The sequence below is a fragment of the Myxine glutinosa genome, chromosome 3 (genome assembly GCF_964187855.1).
Source record: "Myxine glutinosa chromosome 3, kmMyxGlut1.1, whole genome shotgun sequence".
Lineage (NCBI taxonomy): Eukaryota > Metazoa > Chordata > Myxini > Myxiniformes > Myxinidae > Myxine > Myxine glutinosa.
Genome location: NC_136263.1, coordinates 51,029,447 through 51,051,946, shown reverse-complemented (window position 1 = coordinate 51,051,946; position 22,500 = coordinate 51,029,447). Strand labels below are relative to the sequence as shown.

Here is a 22,500-nt window from a genome sequence, read left to right as displayed (position 1 = left end):
GTACTGTGTTAAACTTCTGTACGTTTTCCAGAAGTATCTCTTTATTTTGCAAATTAGCCAAAAAATTTTTTAACAAAAACAAAAGTTAAATTACGACTGGGATTACGGACAGTAAAATTACAGTTCAGTACTTCGTGCAACCCCCACGAGCATTCAGGAGAGCACGTACACGTTGAGGCATGCTGTTCACGAGATTTGCCAAGGTTTGGACAGGAATCGCTTGCCATGCAGTGACAATAGCCTGCTGCAATTCACGCACAGAGGTCGGCTGCTGGTCCAAGTGGTCGATTTGACGCGTTAATTCTGCCCACAAGTTCTCTATCGGATTCATATCCGGGGACATGGCAGGCCACTCCATATGCTGTACACCACGGTCAGCAAGAAAGTGTTGGATCATGCGAGCACGATGAGGCCGTGCATTGTCATCTTGGAAGAAAAAGTTTCTTCGAAAGGCTGCACGAGAAAATGGAAGCAATGTTTCTTCCAGAATGGCCCTGTACTTGAACTGGTTCAGGTTTCCATTCAGAACAACCAGGTCAGTTTTGCCCCCTGCATGAAAAGCAGCCCAAACGGTCACCCCACCACCTCCAGCTTTGACTCTTGGCACTATACAATCTTTGTTGTAGGCTTCATGCACTTGTCTGCGCACTCGGACGCGGCCATCTTGATGATAGACCAGAAATTTCTTTATAATACAGTGCGGTTGTTCTTATACACTGTTCCATGCTTCTCCTTGCTGGCTTTTTTCTTCCCCTTGTCTTGACCTACTTTCTTTCTTCCGTCTCTCCTCATGGTTGCAGATGCGATTGTAAATTTGTACATATAAAATTATGCCTAGTTTAGAAATTATGCCTAGATTTTCTCCTCGTGTTTTTTTTGGTATTTTCGCCTTTCCTGTTGTTTGGTTTGCAGTATACATACATACATACATACATACATACATACATACATGGCATTTAATATGGAATATATATATTTTTCTTTTGACTTGGGTTTCCTTTCTGAACTCAGAATATCAATCTGGTGAGTTTCTTTCATGCTTCGGTGATTTCTTTGTTAAAAGAACCATGTCACTGATTGTCTGTCGCAGCAAGAAGTCAATAACAGGATTATATCACAGGTGGCGTGACAAAATGTACGGACTGGTACATTTGACGATTGGCTTCACAATCGGGTATATAAGGGTTGTTGCGTTCTGTATTTTTTGTATACAAGATCGAGGCTCGTGAAAGAGCGAACATTAATCACACAGAAAGACAAACCGACACATAAAACATATAACATCGGGAGCGGTAGACAAGATGGGGAGAGAGGGGGAAGGACACAAACACAACATTTGAGAGCAGGGACCGAGAGACATGGAGACATCGAGAGATCTGAGAGAGGGCGAGGGCTTTGGGGGGGGGGCATGGGAAGGGGGCGGTGGGAGAGGTATAAAACATATGGACACTGCCAGGACTTCCAGGAAAGAAGTTGGAATTTCAAACAAGGTGGATCTGGGGTGAATTAGCGGGGGTAGAAAAGATCAAGGTTTTGGATGGGGGAAGATAAGAGATGGTGGTGAACAGCTGTTTTAAAGACCTGGAGGGAGGAGTGGGATTGAAGGGAGTGAGGGAGTTTGTTCCAGAGGCGGGAGAAAAGAGGAATGAAAGAGTGAAGGTGAGCAGAGAGCCGAGATTTCGGCAGTTTAACCATCAGAGGGTTGCTGGCAGATCTTGTGCGACCTGTAGGAATATTTTGGGGACAGAGCACAGAGAGAGCTGGGGGTGCAAGGCCGGAGAGGAGTCGGTAGAAGACAGAAAGACCACCTACCTGCCTGCGGTGAGTGAGTGAAAGGCCCTCAGAGATAGCTTCATCGCGGGAGATTCCAATAATTCTGAAAGCTTTGGTTTCAACAGCGTGAAGCCGAGCTAGGTGTGAGGCAGGAGCACCGGCCCATAGGGGAGAACAGTATTCCATTGAGCTGCGGATGAAAGCCTTGTATGTGGTGAGGAGCTCAGGTGTGCCGAGGAAGGACTTCGCACGACGGAGGATGCCCAGTCGGCGACTGGCTTTGGAGGCCAGCTTGGAAATGTGGTTTTCCCAAGAAAGATCATGGCAGATAGTGAGACCCAAAATCTTGAGCGACAGAACTTCTTGGAGAGGATTGTTGAGAAAGTAGATGGGAGGGTTGTCCAGTCGATCTTTTCGGAGAGACATAGTAAGAGTGTGAGATTTGTCAGGATTGAAAGACATGTTCCACTTGTTTGACCAGTCTGTGATTTTGTCCAGGTCTTCAGAGAGTGAGGAGGCAGCAGACTGCCGATCTGAGGGAAGAGGAATGGAGCGGCAGAGAGTGGAGTCATCAGCAAAGAGATGGAGAGGATTTTCGAGAGAGTCAGAGAGATCATTGATGAAGACCAGAAAAAGCACGGGGCCCAGAACACTGCCTTGGGGAACTCCAGCCTGAACAGGAAGAGGAGATGAGAGAAACCCATTCAGGGCCACACGTTGACGACGACTAGAGAGGAAGTCCGCCAGCCATGCGTGGAGATTTCCATGGATACCAAAGGAGGAGAGTTTGGTGAGCAGAGCGGGGTGCCAGACCGTGTCGAAGGCACGTGATATGTCGAGGGAGACAGCTCTAATTTCCTGTTTGGCATTGAGGACCTCCATCCATTGTTGAGACAGCAGAAGCAGCATGTCCAGAGTAGAGTGACCTGGTCTGAAACCAAATTGATGATCAGAGATCAAGCCATTGGAGAAGAGGAAAGATTTCATATCCGAAGCAATGATGGATTCCATGACTTTGCTGATAATTGGGAGAAGGGTGATTGGTCTGTAGTTGCTAGGATCTGTTTTTGCACCTTTTTTGTGCAAAGCGGTGATGTTGGCTGATTTCCAAGCAGATGGCAGTTGACCTTGAGCAAAAGAGAGGGTGAAGAGAACTGCTGTGAAGAGAGGGTGAAGAGAACTGCTATTAGTGGAAAACAACTGCTGCACGTCTACAAAAGTTATTGCCGCTTCCTCTGGAGATGGTCCGTCAACTCGACAATGCTGTTTGTCATGGAGTGGTGGCTTTACAAAATTCTGGCATGAAACAGTGTAACATTGCTCGGCAGTATGGCATCACTCAAGGTCAGGTGTCAAAGATCCCGAAACGAAATGCTCAGAGGGGTGTCCCTCCTCCAATATCGAGGCCAGGACGTCCCCGCAGAACCACAAGGAAGGATGATCGCCAGCTGCACCGGTTAGTCCGCAATGGCCGTACAAAGTCAGCTAATCGGCTTAGGGCTGAGTGGCAGCAACTGACAAATGTGCCTGTACCCAGAAGGCTAGTCAACCAATGACTGGTTCAAGCAGGCTATCGTGCCAGGCGTCCCCTGAGAAAGCCACGCCTGACAAGACAACACCGCCAGCTCCGATTGCAGTGGGCCAGAGAGCACCGTCAATGGCAGCCACGACTCTGGAATCATGTGATCTTCAGTGACGAGTCTTGATTTCTGGTCTTTCGTCAAGATGGCCATGTCCGAGTGTGCAGACAAGTGCATGAAGCATACAACGAAGATTGTATAGTGCCAAGAGTCCAAGCTGGAGGTGGTGGGGTGACCGTTTGGTCTGCTTTTCATGCAGGGGGCAAAACTGACCTGGTTGTTCTGAATGGAAACCTGAACCAGTTCAAGTACAAGGCCATTCTGGAAGAAACATTGCTTCCATTTGCTCGTGTAGCCTTTCGAGGAAACTTTGTATTCCAAGATGACAATGCATGGCCTCATCGTGCTCGCATGATCCAACACTTTCTTGCTGACCGTGGTGTAGAGCATATGGAGTGGCCTGCCATGTCCCCGGATATGAATCCGATAGAGAACTTGTGGGCAGAATTAACGCGTCAAATCGACCACTTGGACCAGCAGCCGACCTCTGTGCGTGAATTGCAGCAGGCTATTGTCACTGCATGGCAAGCGATTCCTGTCCAAACCTTGGCAAAGCTCGTGAACAGCATGCCTCAACGTGTACGTGCTCTCCTGGATGCTCGTGGGGGTTACACGACGTACTGAACTGCAATTTTACTGTCCGTAATCCCAGTTGTAATTGAACTTGTGTTTTTGTTAAAAAAAATTTTGGCTAATGAGCAAAATAAAGAAATACTTCTGGAAAACGTACAGAAGTTGATAATACAGTACTGTCCGTGAATTGAGTTCAATATCAGTTTACATCACTTTCAAGGATCAATTTATTTGCTTCGAAATGTCAAATGTGGTTTTTGTTTCTTTCAAAGGTCACATTAACAAAATCTAGAATAATTACAACATAATTCCAATGAACTTTTGGTTCTAAGTCAACTTGAAAAGTAAGTTCACCCCCACAAAAAAATATTCCATATTAAATGCCAAGTCTGTATATACACACACACATATGTGTATTCAAATTTGAGTTTGGTAGGTACCTACAAACATTGCAGATTAAGGACTACATTAATATTGGCAAGATTGTGCAGGCTTTATGGGCCTAATGGCCTCCTCCTGCGTTGAAGTTCCTTGTGGAATTACTTGTGAAGGGTTAATGCCCGAAACATTAGCTTCTCTTTGCTTCCGGTGGCGGTTAACATACTTCGATCAACATTCCGTTGATTCCATCCATAGGCTATAGATATAGCCGAGGAATATTTCTGTGAGAATAACATATGGAAAATGGTGCGAGAGACCCAGACGCTGCAGGTCCGTGACCTACTGAGACTTACTCGTTAACGGAAGCACTGCAAGTGGGTTGAGATAACTTAGACATGTCAAAAAAATGTATTTCTAAAGAAAGCATAGATATTCAAGCCAAAGAAACATCCACTGTATCAGGAAACATCGTTGATTACCCGCGGCACTGCATCTTGACATGTTTGATGCCGGCATTCTCAATCTCCTGCTTGTCGTAAAAGCGGTCTGTGTATGTGAGATCCACAAGAACACCCATATCCACCTGCAGAGAGGAAGAACATAGAACCACCTCTTACACCTCATTACCTCAATAAGCCTGCAGGAATGTTGAATACGGAAAGGTAGTACAGTTTGCCCTGTAATACAGTCGAGGCCAAAATATTGGCACCCTTGCACTTTTTTCAAATAATGCACCATTTCTTCCAGAAAATGGTTGAAATTAAAGAATCTTTTGGCATCGATATATGTGTTTCCTTGGTTTGCAGTGGAACAAAACAAAAAACCTGAAAAAATTACGAAATCTTAGCTTATTCCACACAGAAATCCTAAAATAGCCCGGACAATATCATTGGCACCTTTTAGAAGTTGTTGGAAATAACTAGATTTGAAGCAGGTGATTCTCCTTTACTTTGGAACTGAACTCGCCTATAGTGGGTTGCAGGTGCCTGCAATATAAAATTCACTCAATCAACCAGTTTCAAGAGAGAAAAGGAGTCATTCTGCTGTTTTGAGTCACTGTGTGTACCGCAATGAGCATGGAGAAAAGAAAGAAAACCATAGAATTGTCCGAGGAGGTCAGACACAAGATTGTAGCCAAGCATGGACAATCTCAAGGCTACAAGTCCATCTCCAGAGACCTTGGTGTTCCTGTGTCTGCCGTACGCAATGTTAACAGGAAGTTTAAGGCTCATGCCACTGCAGCCAACCTCCCTGGACATGGACACAAGAGAAACCCTGATTGAAGCTTGCAGAAAAGGATTGTTCGAATGGTGGAGAAAGCACCTCGATGAACTGCCAAACATATTCAAGCTGACCTTCAGACACAAGGTATGACAGTTTCAACTCACAGCATCCATCGCCAACTCAATGAGAGGGGGTTCTATGGAGGACCCCAATGATGAGCAAGAGACATAAGAAAGCCCGACTGGAGTTTGCCAAAACACACCTGAACAAGCCAGAATCCTTCAAGGAGAACGTCCTGTGGACATAATTAGATCAGACCAAATTAGAGCTTTTTGGTAAAGCACATCTTCTCTATGTTTACAGAAAACAAAATGAAGGGAAAGCCTTCAAAGAAAATAACACCTTCCATACAGTCAAACATGGAGGAGGTTCAGTGATGTTTTGGGGTTGCTGTGCTGCCTCTGGCACTGGGTGCCTTGAATGTGTGCATGGCATCATGAAATCAGGAGATTATCAAGGCATTTTGGAGCGCAATGTTCAACCCAGTGTCAGAAAGCTGGGTCTCCGTCGAAAGTCATGGGTCTTGCAGCAGGACAATGACCCCAAACACACTTCAAAAAGCACCCAGGAATGGTTCAAGACAAAACGCTGAACTGTTCTGAAGTGGCCGGCAATGAGTCCAGATCTCAATCCCATTGAACACCTGTGGGGAGATCTGAAACCAGCAGTTGGGAGAAGGCACCCCTCAAATCTGGGAGAACTGGAGCAGTTTGCACACGAAGTGGGCCAAACTACCAGTAGAGAGGTGCAAGAAGCTCATTCATGGCTATAAGAAGTGCTTGACTGCAGTTATTTTGTCCAAAGGCTGTGCCACTAAATATTAAGTCTAGGGTGTCAATAATTTTGTCAATGCCATTTATTTTTATTTTCCGATTTAAAAGGATATATTAAGTTCTGAATAAAAAAAAACAAAGGTTCTGTAATATTAACAGTGAAATAAAGAATAGTGGAGACCAAATAATTTTGTCAATTTCAACTTATTTTTCGAGAAACTTGTGAGTTATTTGAAAAAAGTGCAAGCGTGCCAATATTTTTGGCCATGAATGTTGTAGAAAAACTATTGCTATGCTTAAAGTAACAAATTACAATGTCTTTGTCATGCATGCGATATTTGCTGGACAAAGACATTGTAACGAGTTTATTTGGGGATAGATATGGTGTGGATATAATGGAAGAGCAGGATGGCTAATTAGACACAGGGGTATATTCAGCAGCAGAATGCTTGGAATTAGTTACATCAAGTTATCTGATCTATTTGGGTCTTCAATGACCAACAATCTCCTCATAAGTGATGCGAAGGGAGCTTTTCAATACAAAAGATCTGCCCGATACCCAAAATGAACAGAAAAGTTGGGCAATAACAATCACTGCCATATTGTTTGACCTTTCATCACCTACAGATGAATGACATCTCCAGATATTTATCACGGATATCTTGTTTCATTGCCATTTTCAAAAACATCGATGGAGATTACTTTCGTGACATCCGAGCCCATTTCTTATTGTCCAAGTTACATCAGGAACAGATTCACCAATCAAGCTTAAGGGGTCATCGACTCTCCATGTATTTGCAAAAACTCTAAATTAGCCACACATCACCGCTTGTGAAATTGCGACATTATCCCTCCAACCTCTACCCCACCCCAAGCTCCCTCTAGAAAACTAAAAATAATCCGTGCTTCTTCGATTCGATTTACGACATCACTGGAGGCCAAACTGTGGGAAAACTAGAGCTTCCAGGGAAGCAGAACTCAACTGAACTGACTGGACAACTTTAAAGTAGGTCAGTTGTCTGTACTAGATTTGACAAATGAAAAGCCAACAACCTTGTGTAATAATTTTAAGGTCCTTAAATATTTATGGACGTTAAAGTCTTAACGTCGTTTCGGAGCTGAAAACAATATGGTGGCCTATGGCGGCCATTTTGTGATGGATCGGGTTGGAATGCAATAGCAAACTACCTTTTGTGGTAAGGGTTAAACATTCTAAGTTTGATCAAAATCTGTTAATATTTGTGGACGCTAGTGTTAACGTCGTTTTCATGACCAAAAACAAAATGGTCGCCTAAGTCCGCCATTTTTCAACGGATCGGGCTGAAATGTAGTACCAACCTGGTCCTGGGGGTAAGGATTCTGCATGTCAAGTTTGATCAGAATCGGTTGATATTTGTGGACGCTGGAGTGTTAACGTCGAAAAATTAACGGACGACAGACGATGACGACGATGGAGGGTTTAGTAAGTGAAGAACTCAACTGGACGGTAGTCCAGTTGAGTTAAAAATAAGTTACATCATACAGTACATGGGTGCAACTAGACTGGCGAATGAACTATAATATGATTAAATGCGATACAATTCCACCACAACCGTCTCAAATATTATATAGATATATATACAGATAAGTATATACAGATAAGTATATATATATATATATATATATATATATATATATATATATATATATATATATATGTATGTATGTATGTATGTATGTATGTATGTATGTATGTATGTATGTATGTGTATATATATATATATATATATATATATATATATATATATATATATATATATATATATGTCGGTCAGCAGCAGGGGGGAGGAGGGGCGGGACACACCACGTGACACAGGGCACCTGAAATATATATTTAATGTTGTCTTTCTTTTGCTTGCTTCAAAAAAAAGCTAGATTGAAGTGCAAAACATGTTGTTGTCCCACGGCTCGGTCAGATCCAGCTTGGGAGACGTTTTTTCAGCATCTTCTAAAGGGAGAAAGTTATGAGAATAGTTGCCATTTGCCTTCAAGTTAACCTCGAACAGAGTATGATGTAAGATGTATCCTTTGATTTGTATGTGCTTGGCTCAATATGTTTTACTGCCAAATGTTCACACCATTGAACTTTACTATGAGAAACGCATCGCTGGGCCTTGAAAGCCCAGCTTGTTGGGAAAAATAGCTGGAGAAATATCTCACTTTCACACATCTGTGGCTTCAAACTCGGCCCTCCTGTCTGAGGTCATTACTTCAGCGGAGGATTTTTTAGGCTTTGTTCGATTATATAAAGGATCTTGTGTCAGAATGTTTTCAGTGCGGCTTGGACTTGCACGGTCTTGTGTGACAAGGCCCTGCGATTTTCAAGACGTGCTCCACAATTGTGTTTGCTCGATTATTAAACCTCACTTGCTGCTTCAAAGGTGCCTCTTTTTGAGTTCCAGAGGGGGGGCTCCCGACAATCTGGTGTCAGAAGTGGGATCATCCAGGTGCAGGTCGAGGGGGGCTCGCTCCTCAGGTCAGGAAGAGGCTAAAGGCCAGCGCTGGCAATAATGGGCTGAGGTAAGCATATTTGCACACCTAAATTTAAAGCCTCTTCCCTTCCCTTTGGATGTGTGGGGCCTCTGTCGACTGTACCTGAGTATGTATCTCAAACCAAATTGAAGCAGAGCACCGGTGGATTCATGAATCGAGCAAGGAGGGCGCCCTAGGTTAGGAGGGATAGCCCTCAGGTTAATGTATAGTGACCCCGGCGTGGGCGTAGCTTGCCTTGCCCCCGGCGTGGGAGGATAAGAATAAGGTGAGCTAGGAAAAGAAGGGACAACCCCTTTAAGGAATCCCCACCCCTCCCAAGGCCTTCTTCGTCCTGTCCCAGGATTTAAGGCATGCACATCCAGTGCGTTTTACCCAAAGGAGGGAGTTCTGACAATATATGCTACAGGCAGCACAGGAATTAGCTCTTTCCGGACAAGAGATGAGGTTAGATCTGGAGAAATGAGAGGATTATAATGCACGAGGCGCGTGGAATCCAGCTGTGAACACGCGAGCCGAGACGTGCAGGCAGGTCGCCGTGGCAACGGGGTAACGGCCCTCGCGGTGAACCGCGAGGCGGGGGGAAGCGAGACGAGAATGCGGATATCCCATGCTGTGCACGGCATGAACACATTCGCGTGCCCGAGGCAGGCGAGGGAGGATTATAACAAGCCAGAGACAATGATTAAAACCGTGAGACATGAAAAGAAAATGATGCAGCCAGGCGTTGTGGTTGCACCTTTATGAACAACGTGAGTGATAACATTGTGCGGAGTGAGCACATGTATGTTGTGCGCTGAGTGGAAGTGGTGCTGCATTGTAGAGCATGCTTCCAAGGAGGGCTGTGGGATGCCAGAGTTGGAAGCGTTTTTGTTTGCATTTCGAGGGAGATATCGGTGATTTAATATTTGGAGGTGTGAACCCTATGTGATTTTTGGAGAAGGATAAATTAAACTGGAATCAGAAGAGCGCAGGTACCAGGTGGGAGAAACCTGGTAGGCAGGAGAAGTGCTGAGACTTCAAGAGCAGAGGACAAAGCAGATAAAGCACAGGAAAAAAGAAATCCATGTAGAAACAAACATGACAGGTGAGCCTGAAGAGGGGTGAATAGGCTCACAGCAAGGGGCCAGGTAAACCTGTGTGAACTCACAGGTAGGAAGGATTGGAGAGGTTCTTGAAATATTGAGAACAAGATTGTACAAAGTGTGCATGAGTGTGCATGAGAACAAGATTGAGAACAATCCCGTGTGCATGAATTTATGCTGTATGGCATGGAGAATGAAGTGTCAGTCACATGGTTTGTGTGTATAAGGGAACGAATGATTCGCAATACGTTGCATCGGTGGGAATGGGAGTGACGGTGAAAGTGAGCACCGAATCAAAAAATGGCATGACGATCTCATATCTGAATTTAAATCGAATTTGTCTGTTATTGAAGTGTATTTGTGTTCATTGTGTGTGTCATGGATGTGTGTCATTGACGTGTGAATGATTGACAAGGGGTTTCCTACATTGCCTGCAGACATTAGGCAATGCGGATGAGTACTGGCCACTTGTGTATTGTATATGTGCATTGGATAAGTATATCCCTGGGGCAGATCACCTTTGTGATGAGGTTGTCACGTGGGATGTCATTGATTGCATTTTTGGGTCAGAGGTCAAGGGTGAGATACCCTATTGTTGCAACCTGACCACCTTCGGTATGATGGAATTATATTATATGATGTAAAAGTAGAAATTAAATTGAGTAAATTTGGGGGCCAAGAAATAAATGGTGTCAGTTTGGATTTTTTATTGAGATTCAATGTGGGATTCAGTCTGCTTGGGAAAATTGGCAGGCAAAAATGAGCCTGTATGAAGAGCATGTGCAGACAGGGTTTTAAAGCATGTATTTAATTATATTCCCACATTACCAGCTTTCCAGATTTAGCATGGGAGTAAAAGTCAAAGATGATAGGCTGAGTCAACCGACTGGGTGTTAATTCAACGGCATGGCCGGGGCTGGAACTCGGCTGACTTGGGATTGCGGAATGCGTTGGATAAAGGGAGATACTCAAGGTGATGGGCTGCCGTTGCCGTTTGCAACAGAAATTAGGGCAGGAATGGGGAATTTGTTCAGGATGCCGGCGATAACCCACCTGTGTCTATCCCTGTGTGAGTGTGTCCGTGTCTGTCTGGCTTTCTGGCCGTCCATGGAGACATGTTTCTGAACACTGATTTCGAGGAGGTTGCGGGTGTGCCACGGAGCTCAGGTGCACCTGCGGTGGTTGGAAGGTGGTGTGAACGGTGTTGTTCGTGGTGGAGGCCTTGTGTTAATGTTAGGGCGTTGCTAGGGATCTGGGTGGCTGCACGCGTGGTGGAGCACTGGCACCACGAGGCTGGCACCTCGTGTGGTCGAAGGTTACAGTCACAGGAGGAGAGGGATTGACGGAGACGGGCGATGTTTTGCAGGTGAAAGAAGGCTGTCTTTGTGATTATTTCAAATTTATCATAGTTAAGTTTGAGGAAGTTGATTTGAAGCCAGGATTTTATTTCAGTGATGGTTTGTCAGGATAGAGTGGGAGCAGTGGAGGATTTGCAGTTATTGATGGAGATGAATTGGTGTCTGTCAGAGGTAAGATTTGATCCAAGAGAGGGCAGTGCTGGTGGTGTTAAAGGTGCGATTCCAAGGAGGGCTAATTGAGAGCTTTGAAGTGATTAACATCGGAATGCACCTTTCGGAGGACCACCAGCTGTTCCATGGAGGTAAGGTGTGAAATATAGCATAAGCTATAGGTCATGGAAAGCGCAAGTCTCAGAAGGGAGTAGTCAGCTTAGATGATGCAGTGTGTGGGAAGGAGGTGATGAAGCAGTGTATGAGTGAGTAATTGTGATTGTGAACAGTGTAGATGCAAGAAGAGATAGACAGGGACACAATGAGCTGCTTGGCAAGCCATTGAGGTGGATTGGATGTTTTATCGTTGTTGTCTTGTCATTGAGTAAGTTACATGTTTGTTTTGTGGATCTGGGGACAAGCTAGTTTAATGGGACCCTGGGATCTTTGGTGTGTCTATGTGTTTGTCTGTCTGTTACACTGGACTCTTGGATGGGTTTTCATGAGACAAATTGCAGACATAACAACAGTGAGAATCTATTTTGAGTGAGTCACAGTGGGTGAGAAAAATCGGCCAGACAGTAAGACATATGAGAACTATATTTATGTTCAATAAATAGATCAGGTCATTTTCTTTTTATTATTTGTTTATTGGGATATTGAGAATATTCATAATAATATTGGGCAGCTATTGGTGTATGTGATGCTAAGAGAGGTATTAGAGGACATTGGATTGACTTTAAATTGAAATGAAAATTGAACAGGTGGATTAGGAAAATGGGTTTGTTAAAATAATCATAGGAATAATGGCAGTAGGTTTAGACAGGTATTGAAAGGGTTCGTGCAATGTCATTTTGGGGCACCACTCGACACAGGAGTGGTGGAGAGCTGAATTGAATTCTGCCAATAGGGTGACAATTTTTATTGGAAAACTATTTGTTTGCAGTCTTGGTTCGTACGTAAGCTGGTAAAGAGATTATACCAGTCTGAGGAAGTTGTGTCCTTTGGATGGGAGCTGGAGCCTTGTTGGGTTGGGCTTGTGGCTCGCCATTGTCTGTCTGCCAGTTATGGTGGGCAGAGGGAAGAGGCAGTGATACTGCTCTTGCCTCTTGCTTGGCAGAAGATAATTGTGGTTGTTGTTGATTCCACCCTACCCCCTGCCTGGTTTCACCCCTGTCTGTCTGTCCGATTTGTGTTCATGAAGTCCATGGAGCGAGCTCATGGGCCAAAATTGAGCTCTCGAGAGCTGAGGTGATTTTAACATTAGGATGCATCTCTCAACGGACCCCTGGGTGGTCTCGAGAGCTGAGGTGTGAAATATGGTGATTTTGTCTTGTGGACAATCCGTGAATGGCTAGGCAGATGCGCCTGTAAAGGAAAAGTGTATTCACAACCCGTCTGGGTTGTGTCTGAAGACATGGTTTTGGAGTAAGTGTGAATATTGTTTTGGGAAAGTGCGAAGATGATAAAGGAAAGTCGGATCAGATGGATTATTTGTCAATGACAAGTGACTTTGCAAGATTTGCTGAGAAGAAAAGGGAGAAGGTTGGTAAAAGTTGATGGTAAAGGCAGGGAATAAGAGAAAGTGGTTGTGGAATGTTGTTTTTGTGATAAGGTGGTGATACAAGGGGTTGGCTTGCCCTGGGGGGACCAATGAATGTAAAGTTGTGAATTTCGTTTAACAACATTGCGTTAGATTGCTACAGGCAGGTTGACCCCAATCGAAGAGGTGATTGGGTGCTGGTGCAGATTGGATCACGGCTCTGCAGACCAGGTCAACAGAACTCCACCAGCCAGTGACGAGGTGCTCCTGGAGCACCTCACCCACAAGGACAAAGGTGGACGAGACCGTTCCAGGTTCTCCTGACCACACCAACAGCGGTGTTTTGTGAGGGCAAGTCGTCCTGGGTACACACCACGCATTGTAAGTTGGCCCTCCCTGCACCCACGGTCACTGAAGTCCCACCAACCACACCCATCGTCACACAGGATGGGGCAGGAGCTGCACCAACCGATATGCCATAGACATATAGGAATAATTACACTTGCACTGCTATGTTTAAAACACCTCGCCAGCACTGCGCCCACCACGACACACCTCAAGTGGGCGGACATGGTGACATATGTTGAAGGATTATATGACAACCTAACCTCTAAGTCACACGTCCACTATCAAAGCACTATCTGGGGCCAGAAGATAAACGTACCATGTTGTCTAATACCATCAAAGGACCCCCCGTGGATTTATATAGTATGGAGGGCTGTAATGGCAAATACAAACGGAACGAAGTCAACACAAGTTGCCCTCTCTCGTCAGAGGCAAGTGCAACGGGGAGGAAAGTTTGGACCAACAGCAAGTTCCGCCAACGCAGGATTCGAATGGGGAAAAGGCTCGAACAATTTAACCACGCACGCTTTACTAGACAGAAATACCACCCTGATATTGATATGTGAAGTTACGACCATACAATTATTGACTTCCCGGCCACCATGCGTCACACACATAGTGACACCACGGGCCCCAATTGTGGTAAGGAAGAGGACAGAGAGAAAGGAAAAGGCCAACAGTGTAAGGTCCGGGATAGCAGCCTGGTTCCAGGGATGGACGGGAATCGTAGTAAAATGGCTGTTGACAGGCCTGGCCATAATCGTAGGAATCGTACTCACCCTGGTTATAATAAAGGTCTTGATCATGGTGTGTGTGAGAAAATGTTTCACAGGATGGACCACACCAACTGCTGCTACCGAGATGGTCCTCTCGCCACATGGAAAGGACCCAAAGGCCTTTGGCGAACCGACCAATTCTGTCACTTCGTGGCAAGATTCGAACACCCACGATTGGATCGTCGACGTAGACGACTCATGGCAGGAGGATATGGCGTTCTACGACTCCTGGCATGGCACCAATGACCATGCCGATCCTGACTGGAATTCCTTTGATTTTAGTAGTAAAGGTTCTTTTAAGAGCTATTATGCAAACAGTGTTTTCACGACACTTGACATAAATATAGACACTTGACTTGTCCTCAACCTTGACTTGTCCACTTGACTGAGGACACGTGAAAACACTGCGGCACACTTGTGACCAGGTGTGTTTTGAACTTATATATATATATATATATATATATATATATATATATATATATATATATATATATATATATATATATATATATATATATATATATATATATATATATATATATATATATATAGCCGTAGGTGATTCTGTCTGCCCGGGGGTGTGGCTTACTCCATTTAGAGAGGAGCTCCACCCATTCTGGAAGAGGCTTCATAAACAAATATCCACCATTTAATTAACTCACATAGCTTTGAGGCCTGTTTAGTTAGGCCCATGCTGTCTTGCTCTCTCTCACAGTTTTATTTCAACGAATTTGATATATCATTTCATTTTTCACAGTCGCTAACATAGTGTTAGACTCCTTGGAAAAAAAAACGGGAATAAAATCCGATGAAAGTTTCCGTTTATAGAACTAAATGAATTCTCAAAGGCCTGTAATATAAAAGCCATTGAGTCTCTCACAACTTTATCTCCAATCAACTCACCATCTGATTTCATTTGTATCGATGGTTTTAGACTCGGTGTCAACAATAATTGAGAACATTTACGCACACACGGGAAAATGCAGATATATTTTATATATATATATATATATATATATATATATATACATATACAGTGAAACCTTGACTTACGAGTTTAATTCGTTCTGTGACCGAGCTCGTAACTCAATTTGCTCGTTTCTCAAATTAAATTTCCCCATTAAAATGAATTGAAATGCTATTAATCCGTTCCAGCCCCCCAAAAACCACACCAATTTTTTTGGAAATATACAGTATATATAAAAATATCTCGCGCTTTATATTTCACCTGTATGCAGCATACAGGTTGGCAGGATGGCCTGGACTGGAGGTACGCACACTTGACTCTAAACTGTCCAGCCTGGGTTTGAATCCCGACCCAGCTTCGGCTTCCGAATGGCTTCCACCTGTCATGTCGGTGTTTCACAGGCAGGGTGATTCATCAATGTGTGTACCGCTAAACTGGGCGCCCCGTTTGCGTCCCATTAGTTGTTGGATGTTAAGGATCTCACCGTGTCTTCCACAAAGAGAAGGCGAGCTATCGCCGGCACTCTGAACAAGTTGTGGCCTGGCATGCTCTTCTCCTCTGCCGTTATATACGTCCTCCTCGGCATCTTTTTCCAGAAGAGCCCTGTCTCGTCACAGTTGAAGATTTGCTGGGGGATGTATCGTTCGGCTTCTATCAGTTCGGCAAAAGTTATAATAAAATCTTCAGCTGCCTTCACATCCGAGCTTGCTGCCTCACCATGCCTGACGACGGAGTGAATGCCGGTCCTCTTCTTAAAATTATCAAACCATCCCCGACTGGCTTTGAATGACTTCCGATGCCTCGTCCGTTGATGTTCCCGCCGCCTGCTGCACCAAATCCCTGTAAATGTCTCGGGCCTTCTCACACATGATGCTCTCGGTCACGGTATCTCCTGCGAGCTGCTTCTCCGTCAACCACACAAACAACAACTTCTCCATCTCTTCATGGACAGAGGTCCGGAGCTTTGAAATAATCGTAACGCCCTTGGCTGGCGTTATAGCCTTTATCGACTCATTCTGCTTCAAAATCGTACATATCGTAGAAGTACTACGATCGTACTGCCTCGCCAAGTCGACAACACGCACACCTCGCTCATGTTTTTCGACGATTGCGTGTTTTATATCCAAGCACATCATCCTCTTCTTCTTCTCAGCACTGCCCTTGGCACTCAATTTCTTAGGACCCATGGTTAAAACTAAGAAATTTTCCAAAATCACAAAAATGCGAAAACAAAGCAGCAGCGATATACGGCAGAGATGCTTGCACGGCAAGATAACCATGTGACCTGAATGCTCGTTGGGCCACCTAGTGGCGGGTGGCGTAAGCTCGTAACTCAGATCTCGGCTCGCATCACAAAGCAAAAAACCGCCCGAGCAACGGCTCGTATCTCGGAAAACTCGTAAGTTGGTGCACTCCTAAGTCAAGGTTTCACTGTATATATATATATATATATATATATATATATATATATATATATATATATATATATATATATATATATATATATATATATATATATATATATATTGTCGTGGATATGAGGATTGTATTTTTTTTATTGTGTGTTTTATTAATATTGCTTTATTCTGGACCCTCCTGCCTCCAGTTATGTATAAAGGTCAAAGGGCATCCCATAATTATTAGTCCATAAAGCATACACGTTAGCCAATCATAGATTTCCCCCTGGTTGATAGTTATATCTTATTATGTGTATTAGGGTAAGGCCTTGTCTTCCATTAACATGACACTCCATTGCACTGCATTAAATAAGAGTAGATCCCCTTCCTTTCACTTTCCCCTTTCATCATTGCCAAGCCTCGATTGCCAATTACATCCCCTCCAAAACCACCATTGAACATGTGCTCGGGTCGGGGAAGAAAGGCGTGCCCGCCCGTCGTCATCAAGGGCGGAGCCAGAGGGTCGTGCGACCAACCAGGGCCGAGGTGAGCACACCAATGGGCGTGTCATGAAGGCCGGCGGCTTGATCGCCGGAGGCGCTATAAAAGCGCGCGCGCAAGAAGCAAAGTGGTTGCGTTGAGTGGTCGGTGGTGAGGAGTGATTGGACCAAGAGAGAGAGAAGGGAGATCATCCAGCAGCGATTCTTGTCCAAGAGAGAGAGAAGGGAGATCATCCAGCAGCGATTCTTGTCCAAGAGAAGAGATCATCCAGCAGCGATTCTTGTTCAAAGGAGATAATCCAGGGAAGCACAAAGCCTGCTATTCGTCGCCTTGCTCGCCAAAGTTGGACCAAGCAAGAGAGTTGGGCAAGAAGCAAGCACGTTGTTCAGTTGTGTGGTTGGACCAGACGAGTCCTGGCAAAGCACGCGACGTCCCCAGAGCAGCCGCAGCCACAGCAGCAACGACAGCAGCGTGGGGCCTTGACGGCAGTTCCGGAGCAGGGCCGCGGAGGAATGGCGGCTGCCAAACGCGCCGATCGTGCTGCAGTACCGGTGGACCTTCCTCTCCCTCCAGCCATCCACCTCCCGCCAGTCCTATCATCATTCCCCGCGTGAGTCTGTCTTTGTTTGTTCTGTCCTGGGTATTTAATTAAGCTTGTATAAGGAATTTGCACTGTGTCTCTAAAATCTTCTGTATATTATTTTATTATCTTTCCTTCTTCCTTGGTTATTTTGAGCCTGTATATAGTAGGAATAAATTTAGTAGTATTTTCAACCTTTTTTTCGTCTTCTTCTTCTTCTTCTTCACATCCGTGTCGCTTTTGTCTTTTCCATATTGAATATCTGTGGCGCGATCCGGCCAACGTTCGGGAATCGGGTTAGTCGGGGTAACTGTTAGGGCCGCGGGGCCTCCGCTCGGCAAAACCAACATCTTATCCGCGGTCCGTAACAATTGGTGTCAGGAGTGTCGGATTCGGACCTGGGACTAAATTTATTTAGCCCAAATTTTGGAACACCAATTGTACTATTGGCAGTAACAATTGGTGTCGGGAGCAGGGTCGGACCCGAAGCGCGCTTAACGCGCTCAAAATTACGAGCTGCCGAAATTTGGTTCGTTTTAAAGAAAAACCCGAACTTTGAAATCGCGCCATGGCTAGTCAAGGCGATCGGATGCCGGTGGGGGAGATAGACAGGGTAGAATCGACCTAGGACCTCGGGGAAATGTATGTGGGGGAGGGCAATGAGGAGGTGGTTGAGGAGGTTTCAGGCGCGCAAAATGGCGCCTCGCACATGGGTACGGCGGCCGCACCCGCTGCACAAGTGGGAGGGATGGCCCAAATGCAGGCCCTCATGGAGCAATTTATGACGCAAATGCAGGCGTCCCTCAAGCTGCAGAGGGGCCAAATTAAAGAAATAACTGAGGAAATGGCGAGGGACAGAGTCGCATATGAGGTAAGGAAAGCGGAGAGGGACAGAGACCGCAGGTTGAGCGAGCAGGTCCCAGGGGTGCACGAGGAGGTAACGCGGGTCGAGAAGCGCTGGTTGAACGAAGTTGAGAAAAGCGCGGGTACAATGACGGGTGTAGAAATCGCGACACAGGGTTTGGGCCAGCCGGCGACCGCTGAGGTAGAGGGGATTTTATTAAAGCCAGCGGTCGTTGAGGTGAGTAAAGAAAAAGCAGTAGTGGGTATAATTAAAATTGAAGAGACGACGGAGGTAGCCCAGGAATCGGAGGAAGGAATGGAAACTGTACAAAGTCCGTGCTCACATCACGATGCTGTGCTCATTAATCCTTATAAAGATTTGCAGGTGTTGGTGCAGGGAGGAAGAAGAACCCCGAAGGTGAGACGGGCTGCATGTGGTGCCGGGAGATTTTGTAAAAGGGGGTTTGGCGCGAAGAGAATAGTCGCGCGATTGGGGTCAATATGGCACCCGGGCGTTGGTGAAGGGTCCGGTGTGAGTGGAAATAGCACGCGTGTGAAAAAAAAGTGTGCCTCAAGGGGTGAGCGTGTTACGAAGCGCGAGTGTGATACCGAGTGCGAGCGAGAATGCACGTCGGGGTGTACGGAGTGTGACACAGGGAGTGAGAGCAATACGGAGTGTACGTGCGAGGGTGAGTGTGACACAGAGAGTAAGGTGGTGGTGGAACGTGTGTGAGGAAGCACACCTGAGGTGGTGGTAGCACGAGTGTGGGAGAGCCCATCTGAGCGCGTTAGTGGGTGGATGCAAGAGTGCACGCCCATGGTGAGTGGTACGGAGTACGTACCAAGGGAGAGTGTGCAAGACGGTGCGCGAGGTGTGTTAAGGGAGTGTGCGAACTGAGAGGTGTGGTGTGTAACAGGGAGTGCGTTGGTGGAATGTACGGACGGCGTTGGAACGCCGGGTTTTGTGAGTGTCAAAAGGGTCGCGTGTGCGTGTGGGCATGCGAGTAAAGCATCGACATTGGACGGGTTAGCGTTAAGGGCGACGGATAGCCGATGCGAGCACTCGGGGCGCGGTGCGCCTTGTTGGATGCAAGGCCCGGCGCGGATCGATGCTGCGTCGCTTCTCTTCGAAGCGTCGTTGCCGATTCGGGCTTGGCCCCGCCCTGCACGGTCGAGTCCGGGCCTTGTCGGGCGAGGTGACCGGTCCGGTTCAAGGGCGAGTGGGAGGAAGCGGAACGGTGCCCCCTCGTGGGGACGGGGTTCCGACCGGGCGAGCCTCAGCCATCGGGCCCGGGACCGCAAGGTGCCGCGCCGAGATGGTGCGTGGAATCTCGGCCCGACCAAACCACCTCCCTTGAACCGAAAGCCGGACGGATTCAACCTGCAGGCGACCAATCCACCCGAATTCATTGCTCGGCTTTACGAAGCCGAGTTTAATGATGTCATGACGCACCGAGGCTAGGATATAGCGGACTGTGATGATGATGATACTGATAGTGTTTTTGATCCGAAATTTAGAAAAGTGAATAGAATTGGCAGTAATTGGAAAATTTTTGATTGGTTGGAATTTGGAGAGCAAAATTGGTAGTGGAAGATACCCGATGTGGGGGGATGGCAACTCTGCCATCTCTCACATGCGGGGGCAAAGGAGCACTAGTCTTATGGGGTTTATGGCAGTGAAAACTAGCCCGGGAGGGTTAGGATATAATGATAGGGATCTAGAGAAGATGACCTTAGGTAACGTTAAGATTAGTTAGTGACAATGATACCTGTAGTGGGGACGCAGGTAGATTAGTTTGGATGATAATGACGTGGTATGTGCTTAGTTTAAAGGGAAGACGGGGAGCACTAAGTTAGCTGTGGGCGTGCGTCTGTTAGGTAGGGTGCAATGGAGCAGCGGGACATATTTATTTATGTTTTAAAACTGTCGCACTCAGGGTCAGGTTAAAAGTAGAGGGAACTACACCTACGTGTCACACTAAGTTAAAGTTATAGGCCCGGGACGTGCCTAAGAGGAGGAGGGTGCAGTGTTGTGGATATGAGGATTGTATTTTTTTTATTGTGTGTTTTATTAATATTGCTTTATTCTGGACCCTCCTGCCTCCAGTTATGTATAAAGGTCAAAGGGCATCCCATAATTAGTCCATAAAGCATACACGTTAGCCAATCATAGATTTCCCCCTGGTTGATAGTTATATCTTATTATGTGTATTAGGGTAAGGCCTTGTCTTCCATTAAGATGACACTCCATTGCACTGCATTAAATAAGAGTAGATCCCCTTCCTTTCACTTTCCCCTTTCATCATTGCCAAGCCTCGATTGCCAATTACATCCCCTCCAAAACCACCATTGAACATGTGCTCGGGTCAGGGAAGAAAGGCGTGCCCGCCCGTCGTCATCAAGGGCGGAGCCAGAGGGTCGCGCGACCAACCAGGGCCGAGGTGAGCACACCGATGGGCGTGTCCTGAAGGCCGGCGGCTTGATCGCCGGAGGCGCTATAAAAGCGCGTGTGCAAGAAGCAAAGTGGTTGCGTTGAGTGGTCGGTGGTGAGGAGTGATTGGACCAAGAGAGAGAGAAGGGAGATCATCGAGCAGCGATTCTTGTCCAAGAGAGAGAGAAGGGAGATCATCCAGCAGCGATTCTTGTCCAAGAGAAGAGATCATCCAGCAGCGATTCTTGTTCAAAGGAGATCATCCAGGGAAGCACAAAGCCTGCTATTCGTCGCCTTGCTCACCAAAGTTGGACCAAGCAAGAGAGTTGGGCAAGAAGCAAGCACGTTGTTCAGTTGTGTGGTTGGACCAGACGAGTCCTGGCAAAGCACGCGACGTCCCCAGAGCAGCCGCAGCCACAGCAGCAACGACAGCAGCGTGGGGCCTTGACGGCAGTTCCGGAGCAGGGCCGCGGAGGAACGGCGGCTGCCAAACGCGCCGATCGTGCTGCAGTACCGGTGGACCTTCCTCTCCCTCCAGCCATCCACCTCCCGCCAGTCCTATCATCATTCCCCACGTGAGTCTGTCTTTGTTTGTTCTGTCCTGGGTATTTAATTAAGCTTGTATAAGGAATTTGCACTGTGTCTCTAAAATCTTCTGTTTATTATTTTATTATCTTTCCTTCTTCTTTGGTTATTTTGAGCCTGTATATAGTAGGAATAAATTTAGTAGTATTTTCAACCTTTTTTTCGTCTTCTTCTTCTTCTTCACATCCGTGTCGCTTTTGTCTTTTCCATACTGAATATCTGTGGCGCGATCCGGCCAACGTTCGGGAATCGGGTTAGTCGGGGTAACTGTTAGGCTGCGGTGCCATCCGCTCGGCAAACCAACATCCTTATCCGCGGGCCGTAACAATATATATATATATATATATATATATATCTATACATATATATATATATTACACATATATATATATACACATATATACACATATATACATATACACATATATACACATATATATATATACACATATATATATATATACACATATATATATATATACACATATATATATATACACATATATATATATACACATATATATATATACACATATATATATATATACACATATATATATATACACATATATATATATACACATACACATATATATATATACACATATTTATATATATACACATATTTATATATATACACATATATATATATATACACATATATATATATACACATATATATACAGTGGGGAGAACAAGTATTTGATACACTACCGATGTTGCAGGTTTTCCCACTTACAAAGCACGTAAAGGTCTGTAATTTTTATCATAGGTACACTTCAACTGTGAAAGACGGAATCTAAAACAAAAATCCTGAAAATCACATTGTATGATTTTTAAGTAATTAATTTGCATTTTATTGCATGAAATAAGTATTTGATACATCGGAAAAACAGAACTTAATATTTGGTACAGAAACCATTGTTTGCAATTACAGAGATCAGACGTTTCCTGTAGTTCTTAACCAGGTTTGCACACACTGCAGC

The 22,500-nt window shown here is 45.4% G+C and overlaps 1 protein-coding gene across 2 annotated transcripts in view; it reads right to left on the bottom strand.

Annotated features, from left to right (window-relative positions):
* RNGTT (RNA guanylyltransferase and 5'-phosphatase) overlaps nucleotides 1-22,500 on the bottom strand; it is a 139,025-nt gene that overhangs the window by 93,757 nt on the left and 22,768 nt on the right. For both annotated transcript variants that reach the window (XM_068110882.2, XM_068110883.2), the window contains exon 3: nucleotides 4,847-4,950. In XM_068110882.2, coding sequence (XP_067966983.2) covers nucleotides 4,847-4,950 — 104 coding nt within the window. The remainder of the gene's footprint in view (nucleotides 1-4,846; nucleotides 4,951-22,500) is intronic.